The sequence below is a fragment of the Rhinichthys klamathensis genome, unplaced genomic scaffold (assembly GCF_029890125.1).
Source record: "Rhinichthys klamathensis goyatoka isolate OS25496 unplaced genomic scaffold, OSU_Roscu_1.1 h1tg000150l_1, whole genome shotgun sequence".
NCBI lineage: Eukaryota > Metazoa > Chordata > Actinopteri > Cypriniformes > Leuciscidae > Rhinichthys > Rhinichthys klamathensis.
This window is the reverse complement of record NW_026606685.1, coordinates 950,474-965,004: the sequence shown is the minus strand read 5'-3', so window position 1 is coordinate 965,004 and position 14,531 is coordinate 950,474. Positions and strand designations below refer to the sequence as shown.

General features: G+C 37.7%; 5 protein-coding genes across 5 annotated transcripts; all 5 read left to right on the top strand.

Annotated features, from left to right (window-relative positions):
* The first annotated feature begins 900 nt into the window (after nt 1-900).
* On the top strand, nt 901-1,850 carry LOC130090731 (G-protein coupled receptor 35-like). The gene has a single exon (XM_056258244.1). It carries the CDS (start codon nt 1,002-1,004, stop codon nt 1,848-1,850), a length of 849 nt encoding a protein of 282 aa, XP_056114219.1. The 5' UTR covers nt 901-1,001.
* A 1,814-nt stretch (nt 1,851-3,664) lies between these two features.
* On the top strand, nt 3,665-4,623 carry LOC130090730 (chemokine XC receptor 1-like). The gene has a single exon (XM_056258242.1). It carries the CDS (start codon nt 3,665-3,667, stop codon nt 4,493-4,495), a length of 831 nt encoding a protein of 276 aa, XP_056114217.1. The 3' UTR covers nt 4,496-4,623.
* Nucleotides 4,624-6,285: 1,662 nt separating this feature from the next.
* LOC130090729 (chemokine XC receptor 1-like) lies at nt 6,286-7,116 on the top strand. The gene has a single exon (XM_056258241.1). The coding sequence runs from the start codon at nt 6,286-6,288 to the stop codon at nt 7,114-7,116; it is 831 nt and encodes a 276-aa protein (XP_056114216.1).
* A 1,500-nt stretch (nt 7,117-8,616) lies between these two features.
* LOC130090728 (G-protein coupled receptor 35-like) lies at nt 8,617-11,561 on the top strand. Its single transcript, XM_056258240.1, has 2 exons — nt 8,617-8,737; nt 10,855-11,561. Exons 1-2 carry the CDS (start codon nt 8,617-8,619, stop codon nt 11,559-11,561), a joined length of 828 nt encoding a protein of 275 aa, XP_056114215.1.
* Nucleotides 11,562-12,420: 859 nt separating this feature from the next.
* On the top strand, nt 12,421-13,344 carry LOC130090727 (uracil nucleotide/cysteinyl leukotriene receptor-like). The gene has a single exon (XM_056258239.1). The coding sequence runs from the start codon at nt 12,511-12,513 to the stop codon at nt 13,342-13,344; it is 834 nt and encodes a 277-aa protein (XP_056114214.1). The 5' UTR covers nt 12,421-12,510.
* The last annotated feature ends 1,187 nt before the right edge of the window (nt 13,345-14,531 follow it).

Below are 14,531 nucleotides of genomic sequence, written 5' to 3'. Positions count from 1 at the left end.
ATTCAGATTACATATAGGTTTTGAATTTTTAAAATGCTCAGTTTGTCCACCAGATGGCATCCATCTCATTTCAAATATTGCTTTCATGAGGCCTAGGCTTGACTCTAAAATGAAATACAGCTTTAAAAAAAAAAAACAATTCTATTATATTCAATAGGAACAAAAATGGGTCATAATTATCGCATAAATATTAATTATAAATCATAAAACTATCTCAAAACACCAAAAAAGAAAAGAAAATATATTATAAAAAACAAGTAAAAAAAAAAAAAGATGATTTTTTAAAATAAATATTATTCCCACCCTCCCGGACCATTTGGTACCGAAGGTCCTGAGTGTGACTCTGAAATGAAGGACCCCAGAGGGTTTTAAACAAGCATGTTCCAAATAGGCCTATTCCATCTGTCCTTTGGGTTTATAAATGGACCTCTCTAAACATTTGCATATGTTGTACATGACATCTACCAGATTAAGTCATACACATAAGCTATTCTTTTGACAGCTGTGAAGTCAGTCTACAAAACACAGCACATATATGTATATAGCCTATATACATCCAGAGAGACTGGACATTCACTCTTCAGGTGATAAACTCATCTTTTAAATTAAGATTAATTTTCTTTTATATGCTGAACCATTTGTCATTGTTGTTATAAGTCATATTAAAATGGTTTATGGTCATGTTAAATGGCTTAGTTGTCAACTCAAAATAACATAATGAACATTAGTAATTATTATAAAACTTTGTTTATGTTTGTTGCTCTGTAATCATTACAAGCCCATTAGGGTATATTTTTTTTTAATTATGAACCAAAAAAATATGTTTGTAACCTTAAACTATACACTTCTAACCCTATTACATATTGCATATATTTAGTGTAATTTCTTATCATGCTCATGTTGAATTGCAGTCTAAATAAAACGGTACATTTATAATTCTCTCCTCTATTACCACTATCAATTATGTTTTGTAAGCTCCTGCTCAGACAAACAAGAAGGAAATGAACTCCACCACAACAGGAGCTTCCAACAACTCTACAATGGGATCTGGAACAGATGGAATCTGGGAAGCGGACGAAATAGAAATTTGGATTTTCAGCATCAGTCTCTTGTTTGGTCCTCCTACACACTCCTATGTTATATGGCTCATCGTCACAGGATCAGGACGTGGAGTTGCATCAGAGTTCTTCCAGCTCAATCTCTTTTGTTGTGAGATTTGTTTCTGTGTGGATTTTCTTTTCTTTATATTGTCAAAATATATTTCAAGTCTCTTGCCATTAGCACTTTTAATACAAGGATTTGGGATGACCGGTCGTCCTCTGTTTCAGTGTCTGATCTGTGTTGAGCGTTACCTGGCAGTGGTTCATCCTGTAACCTTTCTGAAGTACAAACCTCTCAGATATAGAGTGATCTGCTGCACTGTGGCCTGGATAACCACTCTTGCCTCCTGTTTGGTCTGCCTGATCATATATTTGTTATTTACAGTGACTGTACATGCATGGTTCTTCTTGATGCAGTTCCTCCTCTTCTGCTCCATCCAGTTGTTTTGTCTTATGGCTGTTCTCAGAGCTCTGAAGCAGTCAGGACCAGGAGAGAAATGGAGAAAGAGAGAGAGAGAGGAGGAAAACCACATGAAGAAAAGAGCATTTCATCTCATTCTAATAACTACTGCGACCTTGGTTATCACATATATGCCAATTACTTTCTCTGTAATCTTAACCATTCTGACACAGCATGACAGTTTGCCATTTTGGTCTCCTTCTCTGATTTGTTATATTCTTGGTAGTTTTGTTCAGCCTCTTCATTATCTGCACCAGGCTGGAAAAATCTCCTGTCTTTGTTCTCCATAAAACCTGTAAAACAGTAACTAACTACACCTAGTTTTTTTGGTTTTGATAACTTTTATTTATGAATGGGATTTTTATTTTTTTTTCAGCTGAATTGTCTCTGTCCTCTAAATGACTGTTCATTATGGTCTTTACACTGCTGAATCACACACTCACACAGTGTGTGCAAATGTCAAACACTGGCAAATCCCGGTATTGTTCCTTAAAAGTGCTCATTATAATATTTTGAATGCAATTTCCCAGAGGATGGCAAAAAGCTGTACCCCCTGACTTCTAAAATATGAATAGCAGGCAGCCGATGAGATTTCAACTGTAATTTCAGGGAGTTTTGAAAGTTTTGTGTTTAATATAGATCAGAAAGTCAGAAAGTGTGCATGAAGAAATCCTATATATTTTAAGTTTATCCTTAGTGTGTTTATCTGATATATTTATTATAAATGGTAGCTGTTTGCATGTTTTCCAATAAATCTTAATTGAAAGAGAATAGATTCCTTGTAATTTTCTCTTCCATTCTTTCTAAATATAAAATAAAGTTTGCATACCATGGTGTTCAGTGATTGGGAGCTGCATCATTTCTTCTTTACTGATTTTTTTCACAGCTGTGCTGATATTCGGAACAGCATCACAAATGCAATTGTCATATTGCTTTAATACAACAGTTCAGTGAACAAGACGTTTATCAAAATGAACTTTTTGAGAATAAAATTTAAGTATCAGATAAGACTGGGCCCTATTTTAATGATCTGAAATGGGAGAAACTTAGCTTACCAAATTAGCTTCGGTAAAACAGGCGTATCATAATTTGAGTAAATGTGTAAGCTATAGATTTATGCCTATTTTTTTCACATCTTCATGGACACCACAATGATTTTCCTCATGTGGTAAAATTTTTCCTTGTAATTATGTATGGTTTATAAAAAATTGGAACTGCTGTATGAGATAAGCAAAGCGCATTGTGCACACGCTACATTATGGCCAAGCATGCACCCTTAAAATAGCATCTGAATAACGCGCCACTGACTTTAGACTAGGTTTTACCTGGTCTGTGGCGGAATTGTTTTCTGAAACTGCGAAATAGCACCAGGGAACGTCTGCGCGTATTTTTGATCTTTTTACTTTTAATATTTGCATATCTGATGTTTTTATGTGACGTGTATCAGATGAAGTCATGCACACATATTCTTGTAACAGTGTGAAGTCAGTCTATAAAACACAGCACAGAGATTTATACACATCCAGAGAGACTGGACATTCACTCTTCAGGTGATAAACTTCTCTTTTAAATTGAAATATTTTTCTTTTTACTGCTGAATGATATATGACAATGTTGCTGTGGTTATCAGTCATAGTAAAAGGGTTATGGGCATCTTAGATGGATCACTTGAGTAAAACAGAACTGATCTCTATTTGTTTCATCAAACTGAATTAGCAATTTACTTGGCATTAGGGTACACTCTTAAAAATAAAGGTTATTTATTGGCATCACATGGATTTTATAAAGAACCTCTTAACATGGAACATTTCAAGTGCAAAAAAGCTTCTTTAGATTTTTTAAATGTTCTTCAAAAAAGGGTTATTTTAGGAACTTCACTAAGAGTTTTTTAGAGAACTAAAATGGTTCTTCTATGGAATCGCTGTTATTTTTAAGAGTGCATTATATAGACGTACTGCAATGTATTAAATGATCAATAATTTTTAAAAATATATATTTTTTTATCTTGCTTATGTTGAACTGTCGTCTGAGTAACCCCATAAGTTTATAATTCTCTCTTCTTATAGCAATACTATTTATGTTTTGTGAGACAAACGAGGAGGAAATGAACTCCACCACACCAGGAGCTTCCACCAACTCCACAACCCCTTCCATATTGCTAGAGGGGTATCTGGAAATGTGTGTGTTCAGCATCAATTTCCTGTTTGGTCTTCCCACACACTCCTATATTGTATGGCTCATCATCACAGGAACAGGAAGTGGAGTTGCATCAGAGTTCTTCATCCTCAATCTGTCTGTTTGTGAGATTGGTAACTGTCTGGATATGTTGTTTTTTGTACTGCTTAATTGGATTTCAGTTCTTGGGCCATTAGCACTGTTTTTGCAAGGACTTTCCATCGCTGGTCGTCCTCTGTTTCAGTGTCTGATGTGTGTTGAGCGTTACCTGGCAGTGGTTCATCCTGTAACCTTTCTGAAGTACAAACCTCTCAGATATAGAGTGATCTGCTGCACTGCGGCCTGGATAATTATTCTTGTTTCCTGTTTGGTCTGCATGATCACATTAATGTTACATTATATAAATGCAGATATATGGTTCTTCTTGATGGAGTTACTCCTCTTCCTCCCCATCCAGTTGTTTTGTCTTGTGGCTGTTCTCAGAGCTCTGAAGCAGTCAGGACCAGGAGAAAGAGGGAGAGAGAGAGAAGAGGAAAATCCCATGAAGAGAAGAGCGTTTTATATCATTCTAATAACTACTGTAAACATAGTTTTCGCACATATGCCAATTATTATCGCAGGAGTATTTATAATTCTGATGAACCAGTATCACTGGACATATTGGGCTCCTGGTTTGGTTTGTTATGTTCTAGCTAGTTTTGTTCAGCCTGTTCTTTATCTGCACCGCACTGGAAAACTCTCCGGCTTCTGTTCCTCATAAACTGACAAAAAATGACTACACATTGTTTTAATTTTTAAATTTTTCTTAGTAGTGTATGGGCCATTTTGTTTTGTATTATCAGCTGAAGTGTCTCTTTCCTCTTGGTGTTTGCTCTGTCTTTTAAATTAAGTTCTATTTATGATACAAATCTTTAATTTACCTGTTTATTACACATAGATATATTTTGAGTGTGTTAAATAAATATTGTTGATTGATATCAGTGTGTTTGTTTATCTAATAAAACATTTAATCAGTGACCCAGTATCACGTTTTGCATACCCCCCCCCCCCCCCCCCCCCATTTTTATTATTTATTTATTTATCTATCTATCTCTCTCTCTCTCTCTCATTCTTTCTTGCTCTCTTATAAGTAGTCTAAAAATTAATAAGTTACACCTGCATGTGCTGTCTAGTTTAGACGTACAAAGAATGAATATTCAGTGTGCAAAAAAAATAAATAAAAAAATGCAGGTGATTAATTTGAATTTGCTACTTTCTTATATATAGAAGCAACATATAACAATATTATGCGGCACACTGGAATACTTCATTCTGACTGGTCAATCACAAGCTTCCAGATGAACATTTTTCATATAAAAGTGAATTTCTGTTAATAAATTTACTCAGACTCTCTGTTTTTTGTGTGTTTTTTTACTTTAAATATTTGCATGTTTTATGCGGCATGAAACAGATGAAGTCATGCATTGACATCCTTGTGACGAATGTGAAGTCAGTTTACAAACACAGCACAGACATTTACATCACTTTTTAGGTGACAAACTAATTTTGTTTATATCCTTAGTGTTAGAAAATGTCACAGTATTTATCTGAAAAAGTCCAAAGTGAGTTCTGAGGAAAGTTTACTATTGAATAAAATGACATTGAGCTCTTTTTGTTTAATTGAACAGAAGTAACAATTTTATAAGCAAAATATGACAGAAATGTTATTTTGGGAATGAATGAATTTTTTTGGAATAAAATTAAAGTATCAAATAAGAGTATTTCTTTATGATATTTTTAAAAACCTTTTTACTTTTAATATTTGCATATCTGATGTTTAATGTGACGTGTATCAGATGAAGTCATGCACACATATTCTTGTAACAGTGTGAAGTCGGTCTATAAAACACAGCACAGAGATTTATACACATCCAGAGAGACTGGACATTCACTCTTCAGGTGATAAACTTCTCTTTTAAATTGAATTTTTTTTTTTTTACTGCTGAATAATATACTGTATGACAATGTTGCTGTGGTTATCAGTCATAGTAAAAGGGTTATGGGCATCTTAGATTGATCACTTGAGTAAAACAGAACTGATCTCTATTTGATTAATCAAACTGAATTAGCAATTTACTTGACATTAGGGTACACTCTTAAAAATAAAGGTTCTTTATTGGCATCTGTGATTTCACGAAGAACCTTTAACACAGAACATTTCAAGTGCAAAAAAGCTTCTTTAGATTTTTAAAATGTTCTTCACAAATTGTTATTTTAGGAACTTTTCACAAAGAGTTATTTGGAGAAGTAAAATGGTTCTTCTATTGAATCGCCGTTTATTTTTTAAGAGTGCATTATGTAGATGTACTGCAATGTATTAAGTTATCAGTATAAAAAATTGCCAATTTTTTAACTGTAAACTGTGTTGAATTGCTAGGGTAGACTGAAAATGTTTTTAAATAATATTTTTTATCTTGCTTACATTGAAATGTCGTCTGAATAACCCCATACGTTTACAATTCTCTCTTCTTAGCAATACTATTTATGTTTTGTGAGACAAACGAGGAGAAAATGAACTCCACCACACCAGGAGCTTCCACCAACTCCACAACCCCTTCCATATTGCCAGTGGGGTATCTGGAAATGTGTGTGTTCAGCATCAATTTTCTGGTTGGTCTTCCTACACACTCCTATATTATATGGCTCATCATCACAGGAACAGGAAGTGGAGTTGCATCAGAGTTCTTCATCCTCAATCTCTCTGTTTGTGAGATTGGTAACTGTCTGGATTTGTTGTTTTTTGTACTGCTTAATTGGATTTCAGTTCTTGGGCCATTCACACTGTTTTTGCAAGGACTTTCCATCACTGGTCGTCCTCTGTTTCAGTGTCTGATCTGTGTTGAGCGTTACCTGGCAGTGGTTCATCCTGTAACCTTTCTGAAGTACAAACCTCTCAGATATAGAGTGATCTGCTGCACTGCAGCCTGGATAATTATTCTTTGCTCCTGTTTGGTTTGCATGATCACATTAATGTCAAATAATATTGATGCACATTCATGGTTCTTCTTAATGCAGTTCCTCCTCTTCTTCTTCATCCAGCTGTTTTGTCTTGTGGCTGTTCTCAGAGCTCTGAAGCAGTCAGGACCAGGAGAGAGAGGGAGAGAGAGAGAGGAGGAAAACCCCATGAAGAAAAGAGCATTTTATATCATTCTAATAACTACTGTGAACATAGTTTTCGCATATATGCCAATTATTATCGCAGGAGTATTTATAATTCTGATGAACAAGTATCACTGGACATATTGGGCTCCTGGTTTGGTTTGTTTTGTTCTAGCTAGTTTTGCTCAGCCTGTTCTTTATCTGCACCGCACTGGAAAACTCTCCGGCTTCTGTTCCTCATAAACTGACAAAAAATTACTACACATCGTTTTACTTTTTAAACAATTTTTATTAGTGGATGGGCCATTTTTTTATATTTACAGCTGAAGTGTCTATTTCCTCTTGGTGTTTGCTCTGGTCTTTAAATTAAGTTCTATTTAAAATTATTTTTTAGTTTGATTGTCAGTTCATGTGAGTATACAAATCTTTTATTTCCCTGTTTATTTACACATAGAACTAGCTTATTCTGAGTGTGTTAATTAAATATGGTTGTTTGATATCAGTGTGTTTGTTTATCTAATAAAACATTTAATCAGTGACCTTTCCCCCCCCCCCCCCCACCCCACCCCCCAATATTTAAAATTTATGTATCTTTCTCTCTCTCTCATTCTTTCTTGCTCTCTTAAATACTCAGTCTAAAAATGAATGAGTATGCGGCTGGAATACTTTATTCTGACTGGTCAATCACAAGCTTCCAGATAAACATTTTCCATAAAAAAGTGAACCTCTCTGTTTTTTTTTTTTTTTTTTTTTTTTTACTTTAAATATTTGCATGTTTTATGCGGCATGAAACAGATGAAGTCATGCATTGACATCCTTGTGACGACTGTGAAGTCAGTTTACAAACACAGCACAGACATTTACATCCGAGAGGGGACATTCACTTTTCAGGTGACAAATTAATTTTGTTTTTGTTTTTATCCTTAATATTAAAAAATGTCACAGTATTTATCTGAAAAAGTCCAAAGTGAGTTCCTAAGAAAGTTTACTATTGAATATAATGAGATTGAAGTCTTTTTGTTTAATTGTACCGAAGTAACAATTTAATCAGCAAAATATGATATAATTGTTATTTTGGGTATGAATGAATGAAGTTATTTTGAACAGGATGAAAAACATTGGAACTCATTAATGTTCAATGTTCTGGTTTGTTGGGATTTCAACAGTTTCAGTTATGGAGGTATTTGGAAGCATTCATGCTGCTATAAGTAAAACAAATAAAAAATTAATTCAGATTGTTTAATCCTAAGAGTTATTGTTGTGAAAATGCCAACATAATTTCCAAAGTGCAACATTTTATAGCACAAACACATAATATAAAATGATAAAATATACAACCAATTACAAATGTTTTCATGAAAGTGTAATCTATTCATTGTAATATACCACTAAATATAAAGCAAATGCATAGTAAAGCCAGGGTTCTTTATTAGTCTATACTTGTTTTATGTGTGCTAGACAATTACTAGATCTTCCTCCATCTCCATTATACACACGTTTGTCATTAATGGAACTGACCCGAGATCAGTTCAATCATATGACACTGGTTCATGGAATCACTTTATCAGCGGCGAACCATTACCATTTTGAAATAGAATGACAAAACGAAGATTCGATTGCTAAAATCAATTATACTGAATGTAATATAAATGTAGGCTGTATTTATGTACACTTCTCTCTTTCCATAGATAAGTCTTACAATATTATATTTTGTGCGCTGTAGAGAAGAAAAACACAGAGAAGATGAACTTCACCACACCTGAAATATCTACAAACTCCACAACACAATCCTTTAGGCCACTGCAAATTTTAGAAATGTGTCTGCACAGCATCAGTTTCCTTGTTGGACTTCCTACACACTCCTTTGTTCCCTTTCAAGGGAACTTCGAGCTGCGTTTGAGACGCGGTGGGAACGCTCTGCGTGATTGCGTCATGAAGCACGTGTAAAATCAGTCCAATGGAAGCCCGATACGTCATGGGTGACGTCATAGACAAGGAAACTATAAAGCACCCTTGAAAACAGACCGCGACAGCTTCTGTTGTCTTCAGCAAGCGCTCTCTGTGATTCTGTCCTTGTCTATTTATTGTTGTTTGTCAAGCCCAATATATATATCACTCCTGTTGAGGCAGGGGCTGAGGCCCAGGGGATTGGAGACTTCACCCCGAGGTGGTGGAGCTTCTTAGGGAGAACTTTGGTCTAACTAAAGTCAAGTCGACCTTTCACATCGTTTGTACAACGCATTGCTCTATATGGTTCCCCCTCACGCAGCCAGCTCTTCTCGGACTGGATGCGATGGTGCAGGTGTGGCCGAGGCTGCACCTGTACGCATTTCCCCCGATATCTATGCTCCCGGAGGTTCTGGAGAGGGTTCGCCGGGAAGGGGCTCATCTGCTACTAGTAGCCCCATACTGGCCGACTCGAGTTTGGTTCTCGGACTTTGTCTCTTCTGGACGGCTCTCCCATGGAGATTCCGTTCAGGAGGGACCTGCTGTCCCAGGCAGGGGGCACGATATTTCACCCTCGACCGGAGTTGTGGAAACTGTGGGCCTGGCCTCTGAGGGGGCCAGGCTCATAGAATCCAGTCTTTCGACTGAGGTCGTTGAGAGATTCTCCATTCCAGAGCTCCTTCCACGAGAAGACTGTATGCACTGAAATGGAAATTATTCTCCACCTGGTGTGGTGAGCGTCAGTTAGATCCTGTTAACTGCCCTGTTGGTTCAGTTCTCGATTTTCTGCAAGACCGTTTCTCTGCTGGATTATCTCCTTCCACCTTAAAAGTTTATGTGGCGGCTATTTCGGCCTATCATACCCCTCTGGGGGGTACTTCTATTGGGAGAGATCCTCTGATTACTCGTTTTCTCCGTGGTACATTGAGGTTGAGACCTGCACTGCACTCTAGAGCACCGGCTTGGGATTTAGCCATTGTACTTGAGGGTCTGGCTCTGGCTCCCTTCGAGCTTATTGAAGAGGTTTCAGAAAAATTCCTCACTTTGAAAGCTTTATTTCTCCTTGCTATTTCATCTATCAAGAGAATTGGAGATTTGCATGCCCTGTCGGTTGCTCCGTCATGTCTGGAATTTGCACCTGGTATGGTGAAAGCATTTCTATACCCTAGACCGGGTTATATTCCTAAGGTCCCAGTTAATGTTGGGGGCCCAATAGTGTTGCAGGCCTTTTATCCTCCACCTTTTAATACCCCAGATCAGGAACAACTGAACCTGTTATGTCCAGTTCGGGCATTGGATGCCTACGTTCACAGAGCTGCCCTGTGGCGTAAGTCAGAGCAGTTATTTGTATGTTTTGGGTCACTCAGAAGAGGGTGCCCTGCATCTAAACAGGTTATGAGCAAATGGATAGTCGAGGCTATATCATTGGCTTATGAAGCGGCCGGTCAGCCTTCACCTATGGCTGTACGGGCCCATTCTACAAGGAGTATGGCGGCCTCTACGGCCTTAATTTCGGGTGTTTCCTTTCTTGACATTTGTAATGCGGCAGGTTGGTCCTCTCCACATACATTTGTCAGGTTTTATGACCTTGACCTCTCCACTCCTGGGGCGAGGTTGCTTGCTTCTTAGTGTGCGCAAGGACTTCACACAGAACGGGCATTTGTCACTATGGCGTAGTGGGTATGGGGTTCCCACCGCGTCTCAAACGCAGCTCGAAGTTCCCTTGAAAGGGAACGTCTCAGGTTACGTATGTAACCCTGATTCCCTGAGAGGGAACGAGACGCTGCGTTTGCCTGCCACACTTCCTGCATGCCCTGATCAACTTGCTTCAGACTTTTTCAGAAGCTGTCGCGGTCTGTTTTCAAGGGTGCTTTATAGTTTCCTGGTCTATGACGTCACCCATGACGTATCGGGCTTCCATCGGACTGATTTTACACGTGCTTCATGACGCAATCACGCAGAGCGTTCCCACCGCGTCTCAAACGCAGCGTCTCGTTCCCTCTCAGGGAACCAGGGTTACATACGTAACCTGAGACGTTATATGGCTCATCATCACAGGAACAGGAAGTGGAGTTGCATCAGAATTCTTCATCCTCAATTTCTCTGTTTCTGAGATTGGCAACTGTCTGAATGGTTTGATCAGTCTACTGGCATTTTGGTATTCAGACCTTTCAACACTAAAACAGTGTTTAACAGGACTAACTGTCACTGGTCATCCTCTGTTTCAGTGTCTGATGTGTGTTGAGCGTTACCTGGCAGTGGTTCATCCTGTAATCTTTCTGAAGTACAAACCTCTCAGATATAGAGTGATCTGCTGCACTGCGGCCTGGATCATTATTCTTGGATCCTGCTTGTGTTGCATGTTTACTATAGATTCACACAACATTGTATATATGTGGTTCTTCATGCTGCAGTTTCTACTCTTCCTCTGCATTCAGTTGTTTTGTCTTGTGGCTGTTCTCAGAGCTCTGAAGCAGTCAGGACCAGGAGAGAGAGGGAGAAAGAGAAAGGAGGAAAACCACATGAAGAGAAGAATGATTTATCTCATTTTAATAACAACTGCGACCATGGTTATCACATATCTGCCACTTACTCTCACAACTTTGTTTACCATTCTGACAAAACTGATTATTCAGGAAGTTTGGTCTCCGGCTGTGACTTGTTACGTTCTGGCTGGTTTTGTGCAGCCTGTTCTTTATCAGCACCGGACTGGAAAACTCTCCTGCCTCTTTTCTCCATAAAACCTGCTTATGATATTATTTTACTCTTCAAATCTAGGGATTAGTTTGTACTCAAATGTACTTATATCAACTTGATACCTTTCAAACACAACTTCACTTCTCAGAGGACTGAAAAAAACATGTGCACTTTGACTTCTAGAAAATGTCTAGCAGAAGTTCTGTGATATTTGAACTTATTTAAGGTCGTTCAGATAGCCACAGCATGAGTGCATGAAAAATCATATCCTATTAATAAAATGAGTGGTTGCTATTAGTTTGTTTTTCCAATAAATCACTTCATCAATTACCAAGCCTCAATTTTCCATCTCATTATTTATAAAGATTGTTTGGGAAGACTGACATCTCACCATTGTATTTTGTATCATATGAAAATTATATTTTGAAGTTCAGGGTCACTCGATAAATGTCTAAAAAATGGCTTGAATTTTGTTCATTTTTATAGTCTAAATATTTGCGTATATGATGTTTAATGTGACGTGTAGCAGATGAAGTCATGCACATATATTCTTGTGGCAGCTGTGAACTTAAAACGCAGCACAGAGATTTATACACATCCAGAGAGACTGGGCATTCATTCTTCAGGTGACAAACTTCAATGTTTTTACAATTAATAAGCAGAAACATTTGACACTGTGTTGATTCTGTTTTGTTGTAGGGCAAGTTTAATGAGTATTTTACTGAAAAGAAATAACAATTTAATTCAAGTTCATTTAAGAAAGATAAATAAAATAGAAAGTGGTTGTTTTTTAGGCTATAGCTTTTGCCCTTTGTATAACCATATTGTGCAGATTGAATAATGATGTACTCTGGATGTTTGAGTTAAAATTGAAAAAATGTGTAGACTTACAGATTGGATGTAAACTTAATTTGCATTTCTCTTTTCCTATAAATCATAGTTACATTATTATGTTTACTGGCTGCTGAACTGAGGAAGACAAACACAGAAAAGATGAAAAACGCTACAGTGAACTTCACCACAACTGAAGGAACTACAAACTCCACAACTCAGTCTTTTGAGTTAATGGACAGTCTGGAAATCTGTGGGCATGTCATCTGTTTGTTATTCGGTCTTCCAACACACTCCTATATTCTATGGCTCATCGTAACAGGAACAGGAAGTGGAGTTGCATCAGAGTTCTTCATTTTCAATCTCTCTGTTTGTGAGCTTGGTATCTGTCTGAATAATTTGGTCTTTGTACTGTCAATGTGGTTTACAAGTCTCTCAAGAATTGAAATGTTCTTAGCAGGACTCTCCTCCACCGGTCGTCCTCTGTTTCAGTGTCTGATCTGTGTTGAGCGTTACCTGGCAGTGGTTCATCCTGTAACCTTTCTGAAGTACAAACCTCTCAGATATAGAGTGATCTGCTGCACTGTGGCCTGGTTCATTGTTCTTGGATGCTGTTTTTTGTGCCTGTTAGTTTCTGATGAAGTAAAACTTATATTGTTCTTGGTGCTGTTCCTCCTCTTCTTCATCATCCAGCTGTTTTGTCTTGTGGCTGTTCTCAGAGCTCTGAAGCAGTCAGGACCAGGAGAGAGAGCGAGAGAGAGAAAGGAGGAAAACCACATGAAGAGAAGAGCATTTGATCTCATTCTAATAACTACTGTGAGCATGGCTATCATATATGTCCCATATATAGTCATAGGATTTGTTACCATTCTGAAACAACAGATTATAAATGCACTTTGGTCCTTTGGTTTGATTTGTTATGTGCTGGCTGGTTTTGTTCAACCTGTTCTTTATCTGCACAGGGCTGGAAAATTCTTTCTTTCTTCAAAATTATAGGGTGTTTCTTACCAGAATGAACATTACACTGGCAAGGTAAAGCAGCTTAATGACGCTTCCAAAGTTTTCTTTTGCTGTGTCCAAGAATTATCACAGATTTTTGTGTTTTAAATGTAACATACTTGTGTGTGATTCAGTGTGATTCCTCTGTAAATACACTAGTCCCACATGAAGTTGTTTTAAAATAAAGAGTAGGCCTACATTTTTGTGGAATATATGTTATGTATGCAATATTTTCAACATGCTGATTCTGAAAGTTTGCTTTTTTTAATTAACTGATTTTTTTTTACTGCTTTAACAACAGTGGTGTTGAAGTAGAGATTAATTGTGGATGTTATCCAAAAATTATTTTGATTAAGTACGTTTAGTTAAAATAAAATCATGTAGGCTATTGTACAACATTTAAACTGATGTCCATGTTTTAGTGTTAGGCTTCATGCTGCTTTTTGTTATAGACAGACATTAATTTACACCGTGTGGATGAATTACAAATTCAGAACATCTTCAATAAACGGAAGTTAGAGACATAGCTAAAAACCACGAAGTTGCAGACATTAAAGGAAACAATTATAATCACTCGTATAACTTTTAAGTTAGCCAAATAACATTAAAATCAGTAGATGGAAGACACGCGGTGCATTTATTTAATTTTTATTTTGTGAATATACTGGAAGAGAGAGCGGGCAGCGGAGCAAGGTGAATCCTGGTATGCGTCTACGGTCAGTTCTCTTACGAGAGTATCTCTCGTACTGCGTAATAGCTTACGCTAGGGGAAAACCTCTTTTCCACGAGATATTGAAGCCAAAAATTATCCTTAATTTTTTATTAATGTAAAACGCTTTGCAGCAGCAAGCAGACACAGGCGATACAGCTCGCGCGCCTATTGGCTGCTCTTGCGGCAAATGCAGCAGCCTATCGAGAGAGACTCTGCGTGACGTAATGACCAATGGGGGCAACTCGCGCCCATATCGTCACGTCCCGCCAGAAAGGCCGTGGTCTCACTCTATAAATATGCTCGTTAGGCTGGTACAAGCTGATTTTCATCTCTTCAGCGAAGCACACGCATCGCTGGATCCGGAGTGAGAAGCCGCGCCGTCGAAGCAAGCTTTTCAGCGGGACCAGCTCTGGAGTCGCTGGCCTCGCCGCCTTCAACTGCCGTACCTGCTGCGCTTTCCGGCGTTCTATAT